The sequence below is a fragment of the Carlito syrichta genome, unplaced genomic scaffold (genome assembly GCF_000164805.1).
Source record: "Carlito syrichta isolate Samal-C Ts95f unplaced genomic scaffold, Tarsius_syrichta-2.0.1 Scaffold303370, whole genome shotgun sequence".
Classification (NCBI taxonomy): domain Eukaryota; kingdom Metazoa; phylum Chordata; class Mammalia; order Primates; family Tarsiidae; genus Carlito; species Carlito syrichta.
This window is the reverse complement of record NW_007247466.1, coordinates 273106-299024: the sequence shown is the minus strand read 5'-3', so window position 1 is coordinate 299024 and position 25919 is coordinate 273106. Positions and strand designations below refer to the sequence as shown.

General features: G+C 37.5%; 1 protein-coding gene across 1 annotated transcript in view; it reads right to left on the bottom strand.

The window, feature by feature from the left end:
* ADAMTS9 (ADAM metallopeptidase with thrombospondin type 1 motif 9) overlaps positions 1–25919 on the bottom strand; it is a 216135-nt gene that overhangs the window by 63056 nt on the left and 127160 nt on the right. Inside the window, exons 27-32 of the mRNA XM_021712572.1 lie at positions 21196–21315; positions 18470–18574; positions 18163–18330; positions 15693–15962; positions 10437–10598; positions 7688–7864 (exon numbers count right to left, since the gene is read on the bottom strand). Coding sequence (XP_021568247.1) covers positions 7688–7864; positions 10437–10598; positions 15693–15962; positions 18163–18330; positions 18470–18574; positions 21196–21315 — 1002 coding nt within the window. The remainder of the gene's footprint in view (positions 1–7687; positions 7865–10436; positions 10599–15692; positions 15963–18162; positions 18331–18469; positions 18575–21195; positions 21316–25919) is intronic.

Sequence of the window (25919 nt, the reverse complement as noted above, 5' to 3'; positions counted from 1 at the left end):
GCCCAGGCGGATCTTGAACCCGCGGGCTCAGGCAATCCACTCACCTCAGCCTCCCAAAGGCAGGGGATTACAGGCTGAGCCACCGAGCCTGGCTTCACTCACTTTTTGATATATTTTATTTTTATTTTTTTGAAAGCAGGATTTATTAAGAGGACAGAAAGGTCCCACAATGGGAGGGGACCCGAAGGGGTTGTCCCACTTTTTGAATATATTTTAGAAGAACGGGCTTAGGGAGAATTATTTGAATTATTTCTCATTTTAGTCTTAGACAAACTGAGAGTGAGCATAATAGATTAGTTAGTACTTCTAAAAGAACTTGACCACTTGTTGGATTATAGTTTAAATCAGGATATTGCCCTAAAGAGGAAAGAAACAAAACAAAAACCAAAACATTTTATCTGGCCACTGGAAAAGAGCATTGATATCACTAGTCAATTAGCAGTCAATGTTGTTGCACAAATTTAAATTTCTTGGGAGTTTAAGTATAGGGTATAAATGTGAATAAATCTATAGAGTTGTTGTTTTTTCTTTAATCATTGTGGAGGTTAAGTTTTGCAAAGTTAAATGATGACAATTGCAGTGATGGAAGAGATACTGCCTCAACTCTGTTTCTTGTGATGTGTCTTTGAAACAGAACCCAGCAAAGCTAATCTGCTCAACCTTCACCTACTGGGTTCAGTGAATATGAAAAGCAGCCTTCCTGAAACTTTTCCTTCAAAGAGGGAATGATCTCTTGGAATTCAAGTTTCTACAAGGTGGCTACCTGGTGTTTTCTACTTTAGCCTTCTCCTAAAAAGCATCAATCAAGCCTTGCCCTTTCAACCCATTGAACACACAAACATGCTTTCTCCTTAGCTGAACTCACTGCCACAATGAACTTGAACTTTGAGATGCACAAGAGGAGAGTTTGTTTTAACAGCTGCTTTTACAGTGAAGCCCTGGAGTGACTTCGCTCAAGGCATCCAGCTCTGATAGGCTCTCTTTTCACTGCCCTCTGTTTGTCCTAATGCCCAGCTGTCAGGGAACACCCACTGAAGTTTTCCAAAACAAAGGCACAAAACACAAGAAGGGCAAGAGAATGCTAATCACTGGCTGTAAGAGCATCCTATGTAGGGACCCTTGCTGACGTGCTGACATAGGGTTTTTCTCCCCAAATTATTTTTATAAGTTTATTGATTTCTTGGCTAGTTTGTTATTACTTGCTAAAGGTGCCCTGTTGCCTGAAGTTGCCCTGTCCAATATGGTAGCTACCAGCTACAGGTGGTTATTTAAATTTAGAGAATTAAAATTAAATACAAATTTTAAAATGTTTCTTTGTCACCCACATTTCAAGTGCTCAGTATCAGCACATGTGGCTAATGGCTTCCATGTAGGAGATACACATATAAGAACCACAGGTTTCTGGACTCTACCTATATGAGTTGTTTTCCATTCTACCTCTGGATGCATTTTTCTTGGCTATCAATTTTCTGTTTTATAAATTTCTGGAAAGGGAAGTTGTGGTCTTTAAAACCATTGATGACAATGATCCCACTTTAGAGAAAACAAGGAGCAAGGTGGTGTGGCAGTTCATACATTCCAGATCTTTTAGTTGTTAACCATTAAATAACAAAGGGGAAATGTACCCTCAGACCACAACTCTCCATGCCTGAATGGAGGCAGAAGACTCCAGCAGGAAGAAAGCAAAAAGTCAGATCTTTCACTTATCCTGGCTCTAAGACCACTGAACTCACATTTGGGTTCTAATGTAATGGTGAATAGAAGCATATTCTCTGAGGGGAGGTTTTAAAGTTCCATGCCATCAGTCAGACAGTATTTATCACTGAAAATGATTGTGCAATTGCACATTTAAAGTCAAAGACAGGCTAGCTAATTTATATTTACTGAACAAACATTATCAGCAACCACAAAGATATGTAACTTAGCAGTTTTTATTTTTATGGTGGTAGTGAGGTTACTGGGGTTGGGGGGGGAAGTACTAGTTTTTAAGTTACATGTGTTTAATTTTCTTTATTTAATATAAAATCTCTCATGCTCCATTTGAGTAAATAGTTCCAACTTGCTTATTGTTGTATTCTTAACACTTGAAACAGCACTTGGCCCACAGTAGGCACTTAAAAAGTATTTGTTGAAAAATGAATGACTTTTTTAAAAAAAGGAATGACCCAGAGTTTTTTACTCCTTCACCTCATCCCCACTCTAGTCCAAAAGTAAATCTTCCTCAACTGCCATCACTAATCTCTAGGATTCCCTCCCAGTCAATTACATGGGACTCAAACTTTACCTCCCACTCCACATTCCAAAGTTTCTGTTCCTTTCAATTCCAGAAAGGCCACTCCACAACAGGAGTCAGGGAAAGAACCTGTACTCCTCCTCAGAGTCCAATAACCCTCCTATCCCTGCTCCTCCCCACCTTCAGACTTTTTAAACCCATAAAAATAGAAATCTGTCAAGCTATCATGAGCTATTTCATGTTAGGCAGGCACAATTTTCATAGACATGCAATCTCTGTAATTACTGAAAAAAATTATTAAAACTCTACTGAGTTTTGTTCTTCAATGAAATAGTTGCGGACAATAATTTTGATTGTTCTGAGCACATTAAAGATGAGTTCTACACCTAACTCATGGTAAGTTTTGTAATTTCATATGTCATAATGTTTTGCTCCCCAAAAAATTACCAGAATTTTTATACCCCATATTGACAAAGTCATTTAATATGGTTCTTATTTCTTCTTTAGAAGTGCTAGCAATGTTTAAAATGTCTTCATTTTAATAAAAATATCCTATTTATAAAAAATACATATGCATTTATTGTAATATTCCTTAGAGTCAAAATCTTGATCTCAAACTCTTAATCTAGCTAAAATTGTATTTTTTAAATGAGAGGAATGTTTTTGTCATTCTCTCTCTGCCATGTTTTTGTAACAACAGTTGTTTGAAGTTTTAACAATTGCTCATTATTAGAATATACCAATAACAGTAATGAATTTGGATTTTCTACTGTTAGAGTCAAATGGACAATGTCAAAATTAGCTAAAGAATGTTAAGGTTAGGTGAACTTTGAATTTTAGACATATCACTTATTAATATAATGAGGAGACTAAAAATTCATTCTGAAGTGAGGCTATTTATTTCTTCCAAAAGAAGATTAGCATAATCAGTACACTGATATTGAGGTAACATCATTGAGGTAGATTATCACCAAATCAAACGGGTTCCTAAGACCGTCATTCTCACAAGAGGGTCAATGTGATGATGTGTATTTGCTTAACTTGGCTTGGTACGCAGTAAATATTGTTAGTTATTGTTATTGTCTCTTTATTCTTCACCTTAATTAAAAATTCTAACTCATACAAGGCCCCTCTTATTGTGGTCCTTTCACCTCCAAGTATCATAATAAACTATTGTGCAAAATGAAGCCTGAGTAGGGACATGAGGTATCAATAGACCTTTGGGGTCATTTCTATGATTTAGATGCTTTTGAAAAGGGCAGGCTCTCTTGAAATTTCCAAGTTTATTGTTACAGTATTTTCTTTATTTTCCTTTCATTAGAAATGCTTTCTGAAATGTACTGCAGATGAACAAATAACAAAATTGACAAATATTATAAGCCTTTTACAGCTATCTGAACACAAAGAGTAAGGTGTAATCAAATTTATGCATATTAGATTTGCTTTTTCCTATACTTAATTTATCTTATGTGTTCAGAAGCATTTCTTCTAATCACTTTTGTTGTCTTCTGGCTATGTTTTATCATTATCTACAAATTCAATAAATGGAACATTCATATTTCATAGTTGAGACTCAATGACTCAGGACAACAATATTAGAAAATAAAAAATACCCAACAAAATGTTAAGCCTCACACATTTTTGTTTATATAACTAAGCATCATTTCCAATTCCGAAATCTTTTTTAAAGTATCCCTTTAAAATACACACTTCAAACTATCTAATTACACAAAGCTTGACACTTGGCTACTCGGATTTGAGGGAGGGGTTGTACAGGTTAGAAGGAATTTACAAAATTAAAATCTATCTTTTTAAAACCCAAAAAACATATACATTCATTTCTAATTGACACAGTCTACTTGCCTTTACAGTCTGCTATTAAACACTGATTTTTAAACAACATATATAAAATTAAATAACATGAAAAAAATAAATATGCTTTATTATATAAACACATAGAAATCTGTATTGCCCAAAATACTCAGAAAATAATAGGTGTGGCTGTTTAAAACTGTGTTTAGAAAATATAGTAGTGGTATTTACTATCTTTATTTTTTTCTAGAGATAGATGCAGTGATGTTATAAAATATTGATGTCAAACATTTTCTCTTCCTACCTACAGAAGCTGCAAACTTTAATACGAAAATGAGGTAGACACAAATTCATAAGTTGGCCAAGCAGAAACGAAAGCACAGTTCCTTCTTGAGCTCATCAATTCTCATTATTCAGGTCAACAGGCATTATTCCAATGCACCTAAAGCAAGGCTCAGAGAACACTTTTAGGTTTGTCATGAAAAACCCAAACAAGCAATTTCTCCTAAGGAGAACCACAGTCTCCAAGTTGATCAGCAAACAGATACATGGGGCAATGCACAAAGGAAAACTAAAACACCATCTTGGATATATGGTATCACCTAGTAGACTTTGAAATGCTAATTGTCTAGATGAATTAGCTTGCTCTAGAATGCTCTGGGTTTTTAGGTTTCTTTCTGCCTGTGGCTTGCCAGTAGAAAGGTCTCTTTCCAATATACTCCTCCAGTCAAGGGATGTGTGCATTCACTACTCAGTGTTATCCTAGGACTGGCTGCAGGAGTCGACAGAAAGACATGTGATTTTAAGAGCCTTATTTCAAAAATAAAATGTTACCCCAAAAGCATCCACAGACACATTTTAAAAAGAATAGAAAAGTCTGAATTTTTAGAGGATGCTTTTCACAATCACGACTTTTAAATTCACAATGACTCACTAGTCAGAATTTAGTGAGTGTGTCTAAAATGGGTACTTGAAACCTAGGTTCATAGAAGCTTCATTTTAGGACTCCGGAAGCCATATGAACAATGACTTGGGGTTTCTTTTCTAAATACTACTTTTCAGTAACAAGTGTTGAAATGGGCTCTCTCCATTTTGATCCTGGAGAAGGCTAACTCACACAGCAGCAGTTGCTTCTTGACATCATCTACTGTGTGGGAGTACTGGGGAGAGAAAGCAATCAGGCAGAAGGACTAATTGCTACCCTTGGTGTCTAATAAATCTAATTTGCTTTCTCTTGAAAGCAACATGTTAGCACCTCAAATATACTTTTTATTGTTGTTAGTTTCACCATCAGTTACAATGATGAAGCACCACAGAAGAGGTTTTATGGCTATTACACAATTCACTGAGGTATGCTTAAATTTAGAATGATTAAGAGAGTATACCAAAGCATACACAGAAATAAACACAAAAGTAAAATCAAAATCTTACAGTAAGAATCTGAAAGACTGTCCTCACACAAATATTTGGGAAAAGTAATAACAAATTTATCTTCTATTTAAAGACAATGCTTTTGATTTAATTTTTTTTTTAAATCACAATTAAAAGCCTTACAGAAGTGGCCTTGCTCTTAGACTATAGAGGCTTTTAAATACACACACACACACACACACACACACACACACACACACACACATATATATATATATATATATACACACACACACATATATATATACATATATATATTTTTAATAATGACCACTTTATAAAGAAAGCATTAAAATCACACAGTCAGTATGACTATTTTTAAAATCCATACACTTGCTTCTGTGCATACTACAACAATAGAATTTCTCTCTCCCTCTCGTTCTTTCTCTATTTCAGAAAACTGTGTGCAGGCCCAAGAAGAAAAACTACATTAAATAAACTTCATGTTTTCAGTTAAAATAATTAGTAGTTCATGTTTAAAAATTTAAACATTTATGCTCTTAAAATACCTGTGGGGGAGGATAGTAGTGATCCTGTGTTTTTAAAAAAATGAGCTGTATTTAGAAGTTTTTCAAGGAAAAGAATGCTCCGGAAATTACTGTATAATTCTTTAAGACTATTATATTTTTCCCCTTGTTTTTCCAAATAATTCTTTGTCGAGAGAAAAATACAGAGTGATCAATGGAATTAGAGTCTAGAGCATAAAAAATACAAATTTGTTTTTTTCCACCAAATCACAGGAGTATGCAATGAAGAGGATTGTGTAACTCTCTCTAAGGGTTAAGCGATTTTGGGGGGGGGTCAAAATTAATGAAATATTCCTTTTTGGAAAGCTAGTTGACTTTCTGAAACATAACTCTGGCACTGGTATTGCCATTAGTTAGTGAACTGGGCAAAAATATAATGAGCTCAAGAGGGAAATTTTTAAAAAAAGTATATAATAGGTTAGTAGGAAAGTTGGGAATGCCAGAAGATGTTCCTGACATTCTAAGGTTATTTCTTATCTTCAAAATGTTCTTTGTGTAGGGTGCAATTATTGTAGAAAAAATACACCTGACTCAGAGTGACATTTCTTAAACTCCAGAATAAAATCCTTACAGCCCAGCTAAATAGTACCAGTTGGGATAAATTCTTGAATTCTTCTAGATTTCTACTTAATACAATTCTAAATGTATCTATATTTCTACTTACTACAATGGACAGTGGTTACATAGCTCGTGTTATACCTGCAGACACAGCCTCAGAAGTTGAAACTCTTGACTCTTAGAAGTGTCAACAGGTATCAACCATGTCACTTTATCTGCTCTTTAGCTGGTTTCAGGAATGGTTAAAACTTTGCCTCAGAACAAGATTAAATAAAAAAGACTCTGAATATGACTTCATATAATACTAAATTTCAGCTTCAGTGCAATTAATGTATTTACAGGACCATTTACTCTATTTACACGAAACAGCCCTAATGGCTCCACAGCTTACAGCACAACTTAGCCAAAGTATTGTTTTGACACAGCCATCCTTCTGTTTGCCAAGAGCTGCCCCAGAAGTTTGCATAGTATTTACAGTGGCAAACCTGTCTCACCATGTCAGTTGCTAGCTAAGCAGAAAGCAAAGGAAGACTAAGACCAAAGCAAAAATTGGTTTCAAATGGGCTTCCTGTCCTGATTCAAGAGAGAGAAAGAACACTTTGGACACCATAAAAGGCACCAGGTCACTGATTCCACTGTTGGTCTTTTGCATTTTCAAAGTAATTTTAGTCTATTTTGTGGGCACAGCTTTGTGATGATTGTGTTGAGAACTGTACCCAAGTCACACAGAGGCAAATTATAGTCACTGAAGAAAAATTGCTTTAGCCTCAATAAGCAGGTATCCTTCTCCAAAAGTCAAAACTACCATAGCTTAGAAAAGGAAAGAGTGTCTGCTACTGAGTTGTCTGCTTAAATCACTATATATGTAGATCCATAGTTCTTCTAGGAAAGGGCAGCTACTTCTTGGCACCAGGTCCTGTATGAGGTACATGTATTCTGTAAAGTCACTTTGGCAATATCATAAGAAGTTAATTCTATTGTGCGTCAATATGGAGGAAATGACAGACTATTTATAGCATATTTTCTGGAATGCCCTTGTGAGTATGACAATTATCTGTTGCAGAGGAGTGCCCCAGAATACTTTGGAATTAGTTTGGTTAACAAACATTAATAGTTAGGGCCGTACCGAGCTCCAAGGGCCAGTACTCCATGCAGCATCTTGTGGACAAGCATGTGTGTTACACTGCTCACGATCAGGAGGTTTATCAAGAATTTCACAGCTCAAATCTGGAAACCGTTCACCATTGGACCGCTGACAGACCACCAGTCTTGTTCGCATGCCTCCGCCACAGAGCTTAGTGCACTGGAAGAAGGAAAAGGAAGACTGTAGTTATTTTGTCTGAATGGTCAATGGCAAATTTTCTTTTCCCCAAGAAACATTTCTCAGTCAAACTCTATTATGGCATTGGGCAAGCTAAGTTTCTGATATACAGAACCACACTGAATTACCCACATTGGTATGTACAACAAACCAAAGCTCTCCTACCGTGATGAATATTGGTTATTGAGTGCTTTCTCTTCACTTGTGTTAAGGGGTTTTATATGTATTTTCTCATCAAGGGGAGTATAGTTATTTGAGCCATTTTATATATGGGGCAACTGATGCTCAGAAAAGTTGATTAACTTGATCAAGGTCAATCACTTGACAAGTTTCTGGAATACCCTTGTGAGTATGACAATTATCTGACACATCTCAAAAGATAGGATTCTTTGAGGCATATGAAACCAAAATCAACACCAAAACAAATATAAACAAACAAAAGCTACCTTATATCAAATAAAAGAGGTAATGACTTAGCTGGTTTTATTTTCTGGCAACTTCTAAGAAGCTATTACCAATCTTTGGCTATTCTCTAACTCCATTCTCCATAGACCTTTATGACGCTAAAAGATCCTACTCTATCTATGAATCTTAGGACAGTTATGACTTTCCCCTTGGATGACTAAACAGCATGATGGGAATGCTGGACGAAGTTCTGACTCCTGGCTAGATCCAAACTTCTGAGGCAGGAACAAGTTGTATTTCTTGGACAGTGCTGCTGTGCTCACATCCAGGAACATTGACATTTGGTTTCCCTGCTGTGCCAAGGCCAGATCTCCCACAGAAATTGGAATGATCTGGTCTGTGCTGACAGCAAGCATCCCAGCAAATTCGTGGACTCTTCTGGCTTGGATCCAATTACAGAAGCTTAATCACAGGTCCCACAGGACAGAATTTTGTAAGGAATTTCGAGAAACCCACAATACACGAATCACAAAGCCTCACCCCCTTTCCTTCCCTTCAACAAAGCTCTCCAGAATGATGTAACTGTCAATGAAAGTCAACAAAAATCCCTGTTATGATTGCCTATGACTACTAGGTTACGTGTATAAAACCATGAAATGTGGACACATGATTTTGGTTAGTCAAGGGTGTGGACTAATGTACCCATCAATCTCATTTATTTTTTTTATCCCTCTTGGCACTGAGGCCTCCAAGGTGTTAATTATTGTGTTTTACTTTATTTGATAAATCTTACAGTCAAGACAGAACTCAACAAGATTTAAGTATGTGTTCTCAATGTGGATTCAAGAGTAGAAAGATATATCTTAATTAAGTGAACACAAAACAATGAACATGTAAGCCATACACGTAATAGGGGCTCAACATCCCACTTAATAACAACAGTACTATTAATGATAATACTTATTCTTAGCATTAATTATTACTACATTATTATAATAGCAGTTAAATAATTGAAGGCTAGGTGCTAAGCATCTGGCAGACGCTATCTCATATAATGGTCACGAATACTATGAAGTTGGTGCTATTATCATCTCCATTCACAGATGAGGATATAAACAGTTGACAAAGTTACAGTATTTGCCAAAGTCACAAAGTTTATAAGAGCCAGGGCTGGGAATGGAACCCAGTCTTCTCTGCTCCAAATACTCAATTGCCCTTTATCAGTCATAGCAGGCAACTCTGAAAAGGTAACAGCTGAAGAATTTAATTATTTGAGAACATACAGCTACTTATTCACGTCTACAATAAAAATACATCATATTTCATAGGAATAATAACACTTATTCATTCTAGCTTCATCAGGGATTTAGAATTTTGGTAACATTATGCCATGGGAGCAAGGGTATACCACAAACATCCCAAAACTATAAAGAAGATGGCAAGACTTCCATCAGACAATTTAACACATATTTTCAATCACTTTAAAAGTGCCCATCTTAGCCGGGTTCGGTGGCTCAGCCTGTAATCCCACGCCTTGGGAGGCTGAGGTGAGTGGATTGCCTGAGCCCGCGGGTTCGAGACCCGCCTGGGTAACTGGGTAAGACCTCATCTCTACAATAAGTTAAAAAAAAAATTGCCAGGCATGGTGGTGTGCGCCTGTAGTTCCAGCTACTTGGAAGCCTGAGGTGGAAGGATCGCCGGAGCCCAGCAGGTCGAGGCTGCGGTGGCCAGGAGTGGCCACTGCACTCCAGTCTGGGCGACAGAGTGAGACTCCAACTCAAAAAAACAAAAACAAAAACAAAAAAAGTGCCCATCTTGGTGCCTTCTTAGCACAGTAGGCAGCGCATCAGTCTCATAAAAGTGCCCATCTTTTAATCATTATAGGAGAACTAATAACTTAAACCAGTATTTATCTGTTCTTTCCTAATTTTCCTCTCTTACGCATTCAAGCTATCTCATAGTGGTAACAAGTGCACTTTAAAAATAGTCCAGAATTAAGAAAGGTCTCCCAGTTAATCCCAAATCCAGAAGCTTCTAGCAGAGCTAGTTATTATTACTTAAAATAAAAGTCAGCACAAGTTTGGTCAGCACAATCCCTCTGTGTTTGATCCATAAGAAATACAGACAGACAGTTCCTGTTCACTCTTACCTCTCCCCAGTTGCCATAAACCCACTGAGGACAAGGGCCGGATTCACAAGCTCTTTGCTCATCAGGTTTTATTCTCTCCACACAGTCATTTGCGGTATATCCATTTTCATCTTGACACACAACAACACGCCGCTGGTACCCACCAGCACAGGTACTGGAACACTAAACACATCAGTCAACAAGTTAATCTCCATCTCAATCTCCATCTTAGGGACACAAAAAGCAGCTGGTTGAAAGGTCAGAGCCAAATGTGACAGAAAGCACTCTCAAGTCATCCATAATGGACAAAAAGGAATCAGGAGTACCCAAGAACTTCCCTGTAGTGGAGCTGTCTAATGTACACTTATTATAAACACACCTGAAGGGCAGAAATATGGCTTCTCCTGTGGTGTGCTTTAGGCCCTCCACAAGGATTCAATATGCCTAGCCAGTGGTCATGTCTTGTGACTTCCAAAGTAGTCCATATATTGTCCTCCTTTGTCCTCTGCCTCTCTGAGAGGTGCAGAGGTGTTGACGGACACCATAGTATTTTTTTTTAAATTCTTTTCTTTTCAAAATTCCAAGTGCCTATTTAGAACCAACATTTGACTTCCCTTTCAACACAGAGGTCAAATTGCATGCTTAATGAATTGCCAGTTGTTGAAATTAAGCTTCCGTATGAACTCATTCAATGACTCTAGAAAAATATCATGGAATGTCATTTAGACATCATTTCCTAACAGGTAAATGCTCCCTTCTCTCCCTTCATGACATGATAAACTTCAGTAGCTAATGGTCGCAAGATTTGTTTTGTTTATTTATTTTTCATATCCCCAATGAACTTAACTGAATTTCACCTTGACAGACCAATCTTTGGCTGTACTTTCAGTCTAACTCTCTCTCCTGGTTTGTCATGGTGCTATGTTTGCATTTCAGTTCATTTCCCACACAAGCTTCTCGTAGCAATCTTATTTATCTAATCTGGAGTGGTTTTTTTTCCCCCTTCCATAATTTACTTATCTTTTTAAACCCAATGCATTTGCTAGTATCCTTCACTCTGATACTTCAGTTGTAAAATCAACTTGCCTGTAAAATAACCATCTGGTCCGCAAAGTAATGTATTTCCCACGAATTATCAAGAATCAAGCTGTATTTGCATGTTTTTAGTAAGGCTGATTTGTGCTATCTACCCCTGGGTCACAGCAGTGTTATTTCAAAATACGCTCAAACATTGCTTCCTGCTGGTCAGCTTCTTTTATATCAAGAGGTGGATCTATTTTGTTACAGTATTGGACCACAGTTCAATTTCCCTGCCTATGCTGGTCAAATTATAAATGATTTTAAAGTGTATCCCTCATGTATCTATATATTTTTTTAATACTGGATTTAATTTTTTAAAATGTAGAGCAAGATAATAGATTTATGAGTTTGGTTTGAGAAAACATTTAGGTATTTTTCGATTTATAAAAATTCTACCTCTACTCTTTGAGAGTTCTGATAACTTAGTCTAAACCTGAAAATATGAAAATATTTGTTTCCTATTTTTAAATAGCTTAGTATATAATAAAAAGACAGGTAACTATTATTATCTTCTTAAATTTACTTTTTTTGGAGACAGGGGTCTCGTTATGTAAACTAGGCTGGTCTCAAACTACTGGCCTCAAGTGAGCCTCCCACCTCAGCCTCCCAAAGTGCTAGAATTACAGGCATAAGTTACCATGCCCAGCCAGATAACTATTATTTTAATGAGCTCTGTTTAGGGGTCCAGAATGTATAATGTTAGGAAGGATCTTCTGTGTTGTAAATAGATTTGAAATCTATATTTTGGTCCTTGAGTTCTTCCCTTGATAATATAATCTTGTGTTATTCCTTTATTATGTCACCTGAGGTTGATTGCCCCAATAAAATGAAAAGCTCCTTAAAGAAAGGCTCACTGTTAAAACTATTATATATCATAGTGCTGGTCACAGGATTTGCTGCCTGGTCCAATTATACTTTCTGGAAGAAATAGCTCTAGAAACAACATGCTATTTCTCTCTAATAGGGACTGAAGCAAGGATGAACACCTGATCTGAATGTAACCAATCAACTGGCTGCTCAGTGACCAATCAGATGCTTCCTACTGGAATCTAGCTGAAGTGCTGGAGATAGCTTTCAGCTGGGGCCTGCTTGTTGCATTGCACATTCTTGAACTGTCTAAACCCTGGGTCTGCTTGGGTCTTTATACCCCAATAGACAGGTGAAGTGTTGTACATAATTTTTCTCCAGGTCTACATTGGCCATTATTTGATTAGCAGGGATTCTTAGTTACAGTCCCATGTTGTAGACTTTCACTCTGGACTTCTTGGGTTAACAATTTTTCTTTTCTCTTTAGATGACAACATTTTCTTTGGTAAACTTTTCTTTGAACAAACCTTGTACCTATTAGTGCCATCTAAATGAAATGTGTCATCCACACTGGACAAAAACAAAGGAAAATGACCTTTACAGATGCACAGGGTGATGGACACCTATTTTCCCTACCTTCCCAGCATACGTCCCCTTACATCTGACAGCCCAAATTCCTTTAAGGAACCATTCCTCTCCACAGTGGATGCCACATTGGTCTATCTATTAAGATACTCTGCCCTACTCTGGTCGGGGGTGGGCAACCAGACTTCCCTGGGAATTTGAATCCTCAGTGAAATAACTTAAGGGTGATATAGAGTTTATAGAGTTTCATTAAGATGGAAACTCCCTAAAGAAGGTATTTCTTAGATGTCTCTCCATCTAGATCAGAGGTTGGCAAACCACAGGCCAAAGACCAAATTTAGCCTGCCATCTGTTTTTAGAAATAAAGTTTTATTGGAACACAGCCATGCCCACTCATTTATGTATTGTTTATGCCTGCTTTTGTGCTGAACCAATAGAGCTGATTAGCTCTAGACAGAGACTGTATGGTTCACACAGCTGAAAAGATTTACTATCTGGCCCTTTGCAGAAAAAAACTTGCCAGCCCGGAGTTAGATCCCTGAAGATGCTTTGGTCCCTATCCCTACTGTGGAGCTAAATGAACAGTTTTGTTTGTTTGTTTTTCTTGCACTTGAAAGAGTCAGTTTCTTTTTTTTTCTTTGCAAAACTCCTAATTGGCAACACCCAGTAAACCTCACAGAAGGTTCAAGTTTATGCAGAAACCTACTGTAAAATAAAATTCTTATTCCAGAAAACACTGAAAAACTTGATTCCTATGTGCTAGTGTTTATAATACTTTGTTGCCTTTTGTGCCATGGAAGGCAGGAAGACTGCATATACTGTGTACTGTACAATGCAAAGATGCACGTACATCCTTCATCCTCCTGAGAGTAGGTCAGACATGTCGATCTAGGGCTGAAAATCACATTGTTCAACTTCAGCCTCACTTAACTTAGAAAAAAAAAATCCCCAAACAAAAAAACAGGCACAAGGAGAAAAAGAATGGTATTGCCCATTGCTATAAAAAGCTTACCTAATCCTCCCTAATTGGGAACTCTGCCCAGGGGCAGAATCATACAATCTTAAAGGAACGCACCATCCCCAAATGTAGTCCTAAATAAGAATAGCACTACATTAAAAAAAAAAAAAAAAAAAATCCTAGTGCTCTTATTAGAATACACACGTGTGAGTTTTGAAATTTTTTCAACAACCAAACCACGGAACACTTAGTGATTACCTCCCCTGATCACCCTTTAATTTCTCAGAAGAGAAATCTCTTCTAACCCAGGCCAAAAACGCCTTAAAGTGGGAAGCATGAGAGGGGGATGGGATAGAGAAGGACTTCGGCAACTTGGCAGCTGTTCTGCATACAACCAACACTTGCAGAGGGTGCACATGCTCAGCGGCTAATTAGTATTCATAGGAAAGTACATCTAATTTACTGAAACATAACCACGGTGGGAAACAGACAGCTTCCTTCTAATTCTTTTTAGTCCAGAAATAATTAAACAGAATGAGCAGTACTAGAAGAAAATTAATAATAAACGATTAAAAAGAGGACCTCGGAATGATTAGTAAACACCTAACTACCCAGGTACCTACCCAGGGTCCCTGGCTACCTTTCCCTTCCTGAAGTTCCGTGAAACCTGTCCAGTATTCCATCATATACTTTTAAAAAATCATTTAGTAAAACGCCCCAAAGCATATTTTTCTTTTGATATTAGATATTTTTCAAGGCCTTCCTAATCTGAAGGACCATAATAACAATAATAATAAAGACAATTGTTGACATTTATTAAGTTCTCACTCTGTGGCAGACAGGGTGCAAAGCACTTTATTTGCATCATCTCATTTAACTCTTACAACAACCCAAGAAAGCAGGATTACCTCATCTTACAGATGAGGACACTGAGGCTCAAAGAGAAAAGGAAACTGGCCTAAGGTCCCAAAATTTCAAAATGTAAGTCTCTGGATTAGATTGAGGCATCTTTCCTCAGATTATGGTACTTCTCCCCTGAACACAAATCTTACCAAGGCTAGTATTCCCACTCCTCCATCCCCTGTCTAGGACAATGATCTACTACTACAAATTGCACAGCAACCATGCCACTTTGAGACTATGCTCACCTGGAAAATAGTAGGAAGGAAAGTGGTTTTTATAAAGCACTTCCTTTCAGAAAAGTTTCTCTAGCTGGGCTCGGTGGCTCAGCCTGTAATCCCACGCCTTTGGGAGGCTGAGGTGAGTGGATTGCCTGAGCCCACGGGTTTGAGACCCACCTGGGCAGTGAGACCTCATCTCTACAATAAATCAAAAAATCAGCCGGGCGTGGTAGCGCATGCCTGTAATTTGGGCTACTTGGAAGGCTGAGGCAGAAGGATCGCCGGAGCCCAGCAGGTCGAGGCTGCGGTGGCCAGGAGTGGCCACTGCACTCCAGTCTGGGTGACTCCAACTCAAAAAAAAAAAAAAAGAAAGAAAAGAAAAGTTTCTCCGTCCTCTGAATTCTCTTATAGGTATGAGCTGCCTCCCGTCGCTAGGATTAACCATCATAGCTTTCACCATACCTTCCAGGAGGTCACCTGATCATATCACTCAGCAATGACATCCCCTCCTCCACCCAATCAAGGCACAGTTGCATGAAGGCAATGTCATCGGGGACTGTATTAACCCATTATGGTTCACACAAAGCAAATGAAAATAAATGATGTCAATCACTTGTGAGACAAAAAATAATACTCCAAAGGCGTTTCTTATCTGTTTTTCCCCCAGACCCTACCTCAAGTGAAAGAGAAGCAGGAAAACAGAAAAAGATTTCAGTGAATACTCACTGCTCCCCAGGGACCAGTTCTCCACTGGTTTCCACCGAGTACATGGGTGCGGCCAGGGCCAGCGCTCCTGGGGCGATAGCCCTCGTTTTGGAACGGGTGTTGAGCTAAGCCACTGTCTGGGGTCCGTTGAGGGCACGGTGACATGGAACAGTCCTGATCGGTTTCTGGGATATAATCCGTGTCACACTCGCTCTGATCGATCACATGGTCACTGTAGTTGACACATACCACTTGCCGGGTCGCCCTACCTTGCCCACAAGTCACGGAGCACTATGGTGAACGTTCAGAAAGAGAAAAGGTCAGTCATTTGGCAGGTGAGCGAAAATTCCTGAATGTTCATTTCTGTAAATGGCCTACCACTTTCCCTGTTACTCAGGCCAAAAACCTTGGTATCATTCTTATCTCCTTTTTTTTTTTCCCCACCCCATATCCACTTCAGCCAGAAATCCTACTGGCTCAGAATTCAAAATCTATTCCCAATCCAGCTGCTTCTTACAACCTGCATCATCATCTCCTAGGGCAAGACATCACCTTCCCTTGCCAGGACTATGCGATGGCCTTTCAGCTGAGCTCCTGCTTATGATCTGAACAATTCTCACCCGAGACTGTCATATACATAAGACAAGATCCTTTAAAACAAAAGTCAGTTCATGTCATTCCCTTCAGTGATTTCCCAATTCATTTAGAATAATAGCCAACATTCTTACATTGACCTACTAGGCTCTTTATGATATAGTCACTGGCTACCTCTTTGACTCATTCTCCTATTAGTCTCCACTCACTGCACTCCAGCTACATTGGCCTTAGGTATGCTTCTTGAACATGCCAAGAACAATCCCATCTCAGGGACTTCACAGATATTCAAGTGGTTCACTCTTGTTGACTTCTTTCTATTGCTTATCAGTACCTGTTGTTATTTATATATTTCTTTATTTGTTCATTGACTGGATCCTCCATTGAAATAATCTCCACAAAGACAGAGACTTTATTATTCCTTGTTCACTATTCTTTCTATAGCAAGTTTTCACAAATGTCTGGGGAGTAGACAGTTGGATCTGATAGAAGATAAACTGATGGATGGATGGATGGATGGATGAATAGATGGGTAGGTAAGTGTTTAGAAGCTCAAGGCATGAGAGAGTGAGATTATTTCTACTTTCTGTTAAGCATTTCACATACACAATCTCAAATGAGCCTTGGGGTGGGGGGAAAGAGAGAGAGAGAGAGAGAAAATGCATGCATATAAGGGGACCCCCAAAACCCTGGAATTATCTTTTTGGAGAGTGGGGCCCTAGTAGTATACTTGGAATCTGTTCCTCTGGATCAAACAGTCAACCAAAGTTTTTATCTGGAAGTTTTGAGAAGGTTGCGTCATGATTGTGGAAGAAACATCGCAAGTTGTGGCAAACAGGTGACTGGTTCTTCCACCAAGGCAATGCACCTGCCTATACTGTGCTGTGTTCAACAGATTTTGACCTAAAACAGCATGACCCCTGTGCCCCACCCTCCCTATTCACCCTACCTCACCCCAAGTGACTTTTTTTTTGTTTCCCTGATGAAAAATTGTTCAAAGGGAAATGTTTTGCCTATGTGGAAGAAGTGAAACAAAAAAACAGCAGAAGCATTTAAAGGCATCAAAACTGATGAGTTCAAAAGCTATTTTGAGCAGTGGAAAAAGTGTCTCGCTAAGTGTATCACAAATGAAGAGTATTTTGAAGGTGACTGAAGTTTAAACATGTAAGCATGAATATGCAACTCTTGAGAAATAAATTTCACAGTTTTTTGGGTATGTGTGTATATATAGATATAGGTATTGATATTGATATTTACATTGACATATTACTCTCCATTCTCCCGTGTTCTCTCCTCACCTATCCTAAGCTATTTTCTGGACTTGTGGATTTTTGGAGGACAGAAAACAGAAGCTGCCTAAAGACAAAGGTTCTTGTGTTCTTATAAAAACCCATAGATGGTACTTGGTATGCATAGGAGGCTGGGTTCATAGCACTGGATAAGGAGTCCCACTGCCCACTCTTGGCAGAAAAGTCCACAGCCACTTGACTTCAGGGGACCATAGGATGCAGGAGGCATCAAGACTCCAAGTAAGAGCGTCTCTCCTCTCTCTCTTCTAGCCCCCTGCCTCTTTTGGTCCTCTACAAACCTACGATACACTAATGTGATTCAATGAAGGTCAGGGTTTCCAATCAGCCTAGCCGGATTGGCAATCAAGCAGATTGTAAATCGATTTACACATTCTAAAAAATGTGCATTCCTTGCCCAGTTGGCTAAGATTCCTTGCACACTTGGCCAGCTGCACATATGTAGAACAGAATAATTTAAATCACAAACAAAGTCCAACTCTGAAATACTACCCACTGGCTTTTAGGACCCCCCTCCTCCACCCCTATTCCTCATCCCCCTCATTGTTCCTCTTCAATCCTGCTCAATTCCAAAAGATTCTTTCACTTACAGAGCTCCAGTCCAAGGCCTTCCACTGTCCACAGGGTGTCACAGAACATTCTTCCTTTGCCACTGGTCTAGGTAGGGTAGCACAGGCGTTCTCGTCAGCCACAGAGCCATCCTCATCCCGGCAGCTGACATATCTCATCCGGGTACCTTTCCCACACGTGGCTGAGCACTGGGTGTTGGAGTAAAATTATGCGATATGTTATTTGAAATGGCTGCTCACTGAACAGTAGCCCACTTTCTACTGTCAAGTCAGAGAGCATCTCTCTTCCCCCTTCTTTTCTCCCCATTTTTCCCAGTCCATTTCTTACTGGGGTCCAAGACCCAAATCGCCATTGGGTTCTTGGTACACTGTGTGGACTTCTCCTCGTTTCCGGGATAGCTGGGGGAGGGTGACAAGATGGTAATTCACAGTCCTAAATGGGATAGAGAAAAAAGTCCAAAGTCACCTTCAAGTCAATGCACATTTAAATGGTCATGGTATATTAAAATGTAAATCTAAGAATTCTAAGACCACAGATTTCCGTGAGTCTGATTAAGTCACATGACATTTCTCAGCCCCAGTTTCCTCAACTGCAAAGTGGAATATAATCCAAGTCACTTTGTGGACACCTTAATACAGGGCAGAGGTCTGTTTAATGATTTTTAAAGCCATATTTATTCACCTGTTTGTGTTAAAAAGAGAAAAAAATATTGAAAAACGGCACGTAAGTCAGGAAAGAGCAGTATATCATTTTGAAATCATTGGGTTGTTAATGTTTTAAAATTCTGAAGGCCAAATTCATTTCAATTCATTTCCTAATCAGAATTCGCTAATCATGAACTTGTTTTCCCAGTTTACTGAAAGATAACACCCAAAGCCCAGAAGGTCAAATCTAAATACAAGAGACATATTCAATAGGCCAGTGACAGGAATTTATATGACACTCCTCAATCTCTCAGAGGAAGAGAGTGATGAATTGAGGTCATCCATGTGTAGATAATATTCCCAGATTTACAGATGGGAACAAAAGTACACACCTGCTCATAGTCATTCCCAGTCTTGGTGGTTGGTGACTACTCTGTAATTCAGTGTATATCCATCAAATGCCTAAGATGTGGCCAGCAGGGTACAAGAGTGCTGGGGCTTGGTGCTGAATTTGACTGAGCTGCTTTGCTGTATGGGACTTACAAGTGGAACCCACAGTTCTGTTACTTAGCTCAAGACCTTGCCTGTTCCTCTGCCCATGGTCAAAGAAAGCCACAGAGAACTCTAAACAAAGTGAAGAAATTATTCACATTCTACAACCACGGGAGCCATTCCACAGTCCAATGGATTTTATAGAATAACTTAAAGATAAATTAAGTTTTGAATCTCCAAGGTGGTTGCTAAGTCCTCACCCCATGACTGCTGTCCACGTCAAAGCTAATGTTTCTCAAGCACTCATCACAACATGGTTTGGAACATTTTGATAAAATGATATACTTTTATTATTAGTCACATGTGTTGGTTGGTTAATTGATCAGAGATGACAACATGAACAGCATCACCATATTCATTTACTTTTTTGTTAGCATTCTTTATTCATCAAAAACACACACTGAAATACAGTGGACCAACGGCACTCAGAATGGAGGTGGTACATTGGCCATAAGGGGCCCCACTCAGATCTCGAATTCTAGAAATAGCCCAAGTTCAAATCCCATCTTCAGCAATTAGCAAAGCTGATACGCAAACTCAAGTCTTCTCATTACATATTCTCTTTATCTAAACGATGCCCAAATCAAGGTCCATATAGGAGAGTGTGCTGGTGAATGGTTATCAACCAGCTGTCTTGGAAAAAAAAAAAGTGTGTAGGTGTTTATAAATGTGTGTGTATACAAACACACACATATATGCATATACATATATATGAATATACATGTTTATTTATCATGAATTTTACTGATCTAAAGGATGTGCAGCAAACAATTTGCAAATCACAATAAAACATACACTTCTTTATTTCAAATTCCATATAGTCAATTGATTCTCAAAGAATACTTTTGTTGACTTTTGCTGAACTTTTGAACCTGTTGCCAAACTGTGGTTATAATTACAGAATGAGTATAGTTCAGGCACTAAAGTTAGTCGATATTTTGTTTATGTTTAACAGTAGGATGAAAGTGGAATGATGAAGATGTATGTCAGAAATTGACTCACTGATCAACAATATAGAAGATTTCTTTGCTGAATCAGATAATCATTTTCAAATACCAGAAGTAAAATAACATTTCTTTTTTGTGTGTTATTTACCATGTTAACAGTTATACAAGATTCTTTTAAATTTAATCTGCATTAACATTTTCTCCATTACTTTCTTCAGTCTAAACAATCAACAAAACAATAAATTATGCCCTGAATTGTCTCCATTCCTGATTCTTGCAGTGTAAATACTCTCACCATGGCTAATTTCAAGCTGCCAACTTGACATCAAAGAACGTAGTTGGGGAGAGATGAGCAGCAGCACACCCCTTCAGAGCACATCTACTGCACAGACACATACAGGTATACATAACTCCAAGAGCATAGATAACAATAACATGTAGAAAAATAAATAGGAAGTAATCGGTTCTGAGAATTTATCAGTTTTGTTTTTTAATAATATCTATTTAATCATAGGTTTATATTTTCAATTTTTAATAATGGCTATTCTTAACAATTGGTTCACAAAACTCCTGCAAAATTTACTGATTGGCTCTTGTGAGAATGTTACACTAGTTACTGATTACTACATTGAAATCATAAAAAAAATCTGAGTTCAAGAAAATACGACCAAACAATCAATATTAACCATCCAATAAGAATCAGAACCAAATCTATATATACGTCAAATGACTAGAGATAAACAAAACTGATACATCAAAAGATTAGATTTTAAATGTAACAGATTGATAAATCTGGACAACTTAATCAACAGGTTGTTCTACAAAAGATTTCAGTTTTGTCTGAACCTTTGAGAAATGTTGGCATCTTTCTGCAGAAAGTCAATAGCTGAGTTGGACTAAGGAGACTCACCTGGGTATCAGTTGGTCTAGTTGCTGCGTTACAGTCATTGTCATCTACCACTGACATATAAGTCCCAATGATGCATTTCACTGCTCTTAGCTGGTATCCTTGTCCACAAGTGACACTGCACTGGAGGAAGGAAATAAGACAAAAAGTAAATACAGTTTAGCAAATCTCATTCCTTTACTTTTTCCATAACATTCTGCAGGAGAAAAGTATTTCCGTCATAGTGGGCAAGAAAGCTGGCACCCAATGAAGTTAAGTCAAAATGGGTAATCCTGACCTCCTGACCTATACAAATTATACTGTTTCATTATCATGATGACAGTAAGAATTATTCCTGCTTCCCATTGGAACTACATTGGCAAGGGTTCAACTCCTTAACTGTGAAGTCCTGGATGAAGAGTGTATCTTCATCATTTTTATATCTTTCACACTATTCATAGCAGGGTGCTGTGGTTAAAATAGGTACTTAATAAAGCTCTGTAACTTTGACTTTCAGAAAATTTTCCTGAGGAAATAACAAGTTTGTACCAATACTTTCATACAGAATGTCTTTGCAATATTATTTATAAAAGACAACAAAATAGTGGCTACCACCAAAGTTTGCAACAACCAGAAGTTCAATATAACACAGAATACAGGTAGCAAAGGAAACAACATAGTCACTAAAAGGCAAATTGTTAGATTATAAAAAGCAGTCTAAAAATAGTAAGCAGAGGGAGTGATGCCACAGAAATGGCAGAGTAGGGAGCTCCAAGAATTGGTCCCTCCACTGGAGCAACCTATAAACTGGCAAGTGCTGGAATCAACTTTTTTGGCACTCTGGAATTGAATCAAAACCTTACAGCAAGTGTAGTTGAGTGTTTAATAAAGAAAGAAGCTGCCAAGTTTTGGTCAGAAAGAGTCACGGCATTTTTGATGACCAATCTACCACATTACACATTCCTGTCAAATTCACATCAATTTTTTTTTCTAATAAAACAAGCCTAAATACATTTCAAAACTGTGAAATCCCACAACATATCTTCTTGGACCACAATGGAGTAAGGCAACGAATGAATAGGAGAAGGAAAACTAGAAAATTCACAAATATATGAAAATTGAAAAATATACTCTTAAACAACCAATAGGTCAAAGAAGAAATCACAAAGGATATTAGAAAACACTTGAAAATAAATGAAAATGGAACATAAGAAAATATATGAGATGCAATGAAGGTAGTGCTCACAGGGAAATAGATAGGTACAAAACCTATATCAATAAAGAAGAAAAATTTTAAAAGGCCTGAAATCAATAACCTAACCTTACAATATAAGGAGCTAGACAAAGAAGAGCAAACTAAACCCCAAACCAGAAAAAATAAAGAAACCATAAAGATTTGAGTGGAGATAAATAAAATAAAGAACAGAAAAACAAGAGGAAAATCAACAAACTCCAATTACTAAAACCAGAAAGAAAAGAGGAGATATTACTACTGACCCTACAGCAATAACAAAAGATTGTAAGAGTACTATGAATATGCTAATATATTAGATAATCTATATGAAACGTGCAAACTACCAAACATACACAAATTTCCTTGAAACATACAAATCACAAAAACTGACTCAAGAAGAAATAAAAAATCTGAACAGACCTATATGATGATACTGTATCAGTAATCTAAGGCCTTCCAACAAAGAAAAATACAGTTCACTGGTGAAATTTTACCACACATTTAAATAAATATTAATACCAATCCTTCTCAAATGTTTCCAGAAAAACTGAAGAGTAGAAGAGCACTTCCTAGCTCATTCTGTGAGGCCAGCATTACCCTGATGCCAAAACACACACACACACACACACACACACACGCACACATGCACACGCATGCCATGCACACGCGCATGCGCCTGCACACACCACAGACCAATAGTGTTTATAAAGATAGATACAAAAGTCCTCAAAATACTAGCAACTTGAAGTCAATAGCATTAATGAAGAGATTAGACATCAAGGCCTAGTGGGATTTAGTCCAGGAATTAAGAGTGGTCCAATATAAGAAAATCAATCAATGCAAGACACCATATTAATAAAACAAAGGAAAAATGCATGATAATCTCAAATGATGAAGAAAAAGCATTTGACAAAATTCAGCAACTTTTCATGATAAAAACATTCAGAAAGCTAGCCATAAAAGGAGGCTTCTTCAATATGATAAAGGGCACTTGTGGAAGAGCACACAACTAACGTCATACTCAATGGTAAAAGACTTAAAACTTTTCCCCCAAGATCATAAACATGACAAGGACACCCACTTTTGCCACTGCTATCCAGCATTGTACTGAAAGTTCTAGCCAGAGAAGTTAGGCAAGGAAAACAAATAAAAGACATGCAAATTAGAAAGAAAGCAGTAAAATGATTTCTTTTGCAGATGTCATCACACTACATATAGGTCCTCAAGAATCCATTAAAAAGATTACTAGAACTAATAAACAAATTTAGTAAAGCTAAAGAGTACAAAATAAACATAAAAACCTATTGTGTTTCTATATACCAGTAATGAATAATTCCCAAAAATAAATTTTTTAAAAATTTCAGTTATAATAACATACAAAAGAATAAAATTCCTAGGAATGAGTTTAAATAAGGAGGTGAAAGACTCCTATACTAAAAATTATAAAACATTACTCATGAAATTAAAGAAGACCTAAATAAATGGAACGATATTACATGTGTCTAGATTGGAGGATTCAGTATTGCTAAAATGCAATCTTGTCCAAATTGATTCACAGATTCAATGAAATTCCATTCAAAATCCTAATGACCTTTTCACAGAAGTGGAAAAGCTGGTCCTCAAATTCATATAGAATGAAAAGAGACCCCACATAAACAAAACAATATCGAAAAAGAAAGACTCACATTTCCCAATTTCAAAACTGACTATAGTAATCAAAACAGTGTGGTTCTGGCATAAGGACAAATGGATAGACTGATTAAATCGAATTCAGGATTCAGAAATAAACCCATACATCTATGGCCAAGTGACTTTCTACAAGGGTGCCAAGACCACGCCATGGAGAAAGAATAGTCTCCTTAATAAGTGGTGCTGGGACAACTGGATACCTGCATGCAAAAACATGAAGTTGGAATCTGAACTCACACTATATACAGAAATTAACCCAAAGTGGATCAGTGACCTAAATATAAAATCTAAAACTATGCAACTTTAAAAAAATAACAGAAAAGCTTCATGACATTGGAGTTGGCAATTATTTCTTCAATATGACATCATAAGCAAAGGCAAGAAAATAAAAAAAGAAAAATTTAAAAACTCTTGTGCATCAAAGGGCACTATCAGCAGAATAAAAATGTAACATGGGATGGGAGAAAACATTTGCAAATCATATGTCTAATAAGAAATTGATCTCCACAATATATAAAGAACTTCTAAAATTCAACAACAAAAACAAATGAATCAAAAATAGGAAAAGAAACATTATTGAACTATACATTTAAAAATAATTGGGATGGTAAATTTTATGTTAAGTATATTTTACTACAGTTATACTTTTAAAAAACAGGTAAAAGACTTGAATAGACATTTCTCCAAAGAAAATATAGAAATGACCAACAAATACATGAAAAGATGCTTAATATTTTTTATCACTGGGAAAATACAAATCAAAACCTAGTGACATACCACTTTATACCCACTAGGAAAGCTACCATTTGAAAAAATGGAAAATAATTGCTGGTGAGGATGTGGAGACATTGGAACCTTTGTATGTTGTGGTAAGAATGGAAAATGATGTGGCTGCTGTGGAAAAATATTTGGCAGTTAAAAAGTCAAACACAGAATTATGACATGACCCAGCAATTCTACACCTAGGTATATATCCAAAAGAAGTGAAATCAGGTACTAAAATAAGTGTTTGTACATAAATCTTCATAAAAGTACTTTTCCCAATAGCCAAAAAGTTAGAAGAAAACAAATAGCCATTGAGGGAGAATGAGTAAACAAATTTTTGTATATTTATACAATAAAATATTATTCAGCCATACAGAGGAACAAAGTACTGATACATGCCACAATATAAATAAATCTTGAAAATATATGGTATGTGTAAGAAGCCAGACACAAAAGGCCACACATTGTATGATTCCATTTCTAAAAAATTTCCAGACTAAGTAGGTCCATAGAGACAGAACGCCAGGAGCTGGGGCAAAAATAAATGGAGAGTGTACTTGGGGGTTTTTTTGTGGGTGATAAAGATGTTGTTTGGAACTAGATAGAGGTAGTGGCTGTAAAACATGATCAATATACTAAATGTCACTGGTTTGTTCATTTTTTTTTTTTTTTTTTTTGAGTTGGAGTCTCACTCCGTTGCCCATGCTGAAGTACAGTGGCATGCTCACGACCACCCCAGCTTTGACCTGCTGGGCTCAGGAGATCCTTCTGCCTCAGCCTTCCAAGTAGCTGGAACTACAGGCACGCACTACTACACCCAGCTAGTTTTTTAATTTATTGTAGAGATGAGATCTCACCAAGCTGCCCAGGCTGTTCTCGAACCCATGGGCTCAGGCAATCCCCTCACCTCAGCCTCCCAAAGTGCTGGGATTACAGGCTTGAGCCACAGCACCCGGCCGGTCTGTTCACTTTAAAATGGCTAATTCTACATATGGGAGTTTCACTTCACTGAAAAAAAAAACAATAGGCAGAGTACAATCCCAACACTAGTTTAAAAAAC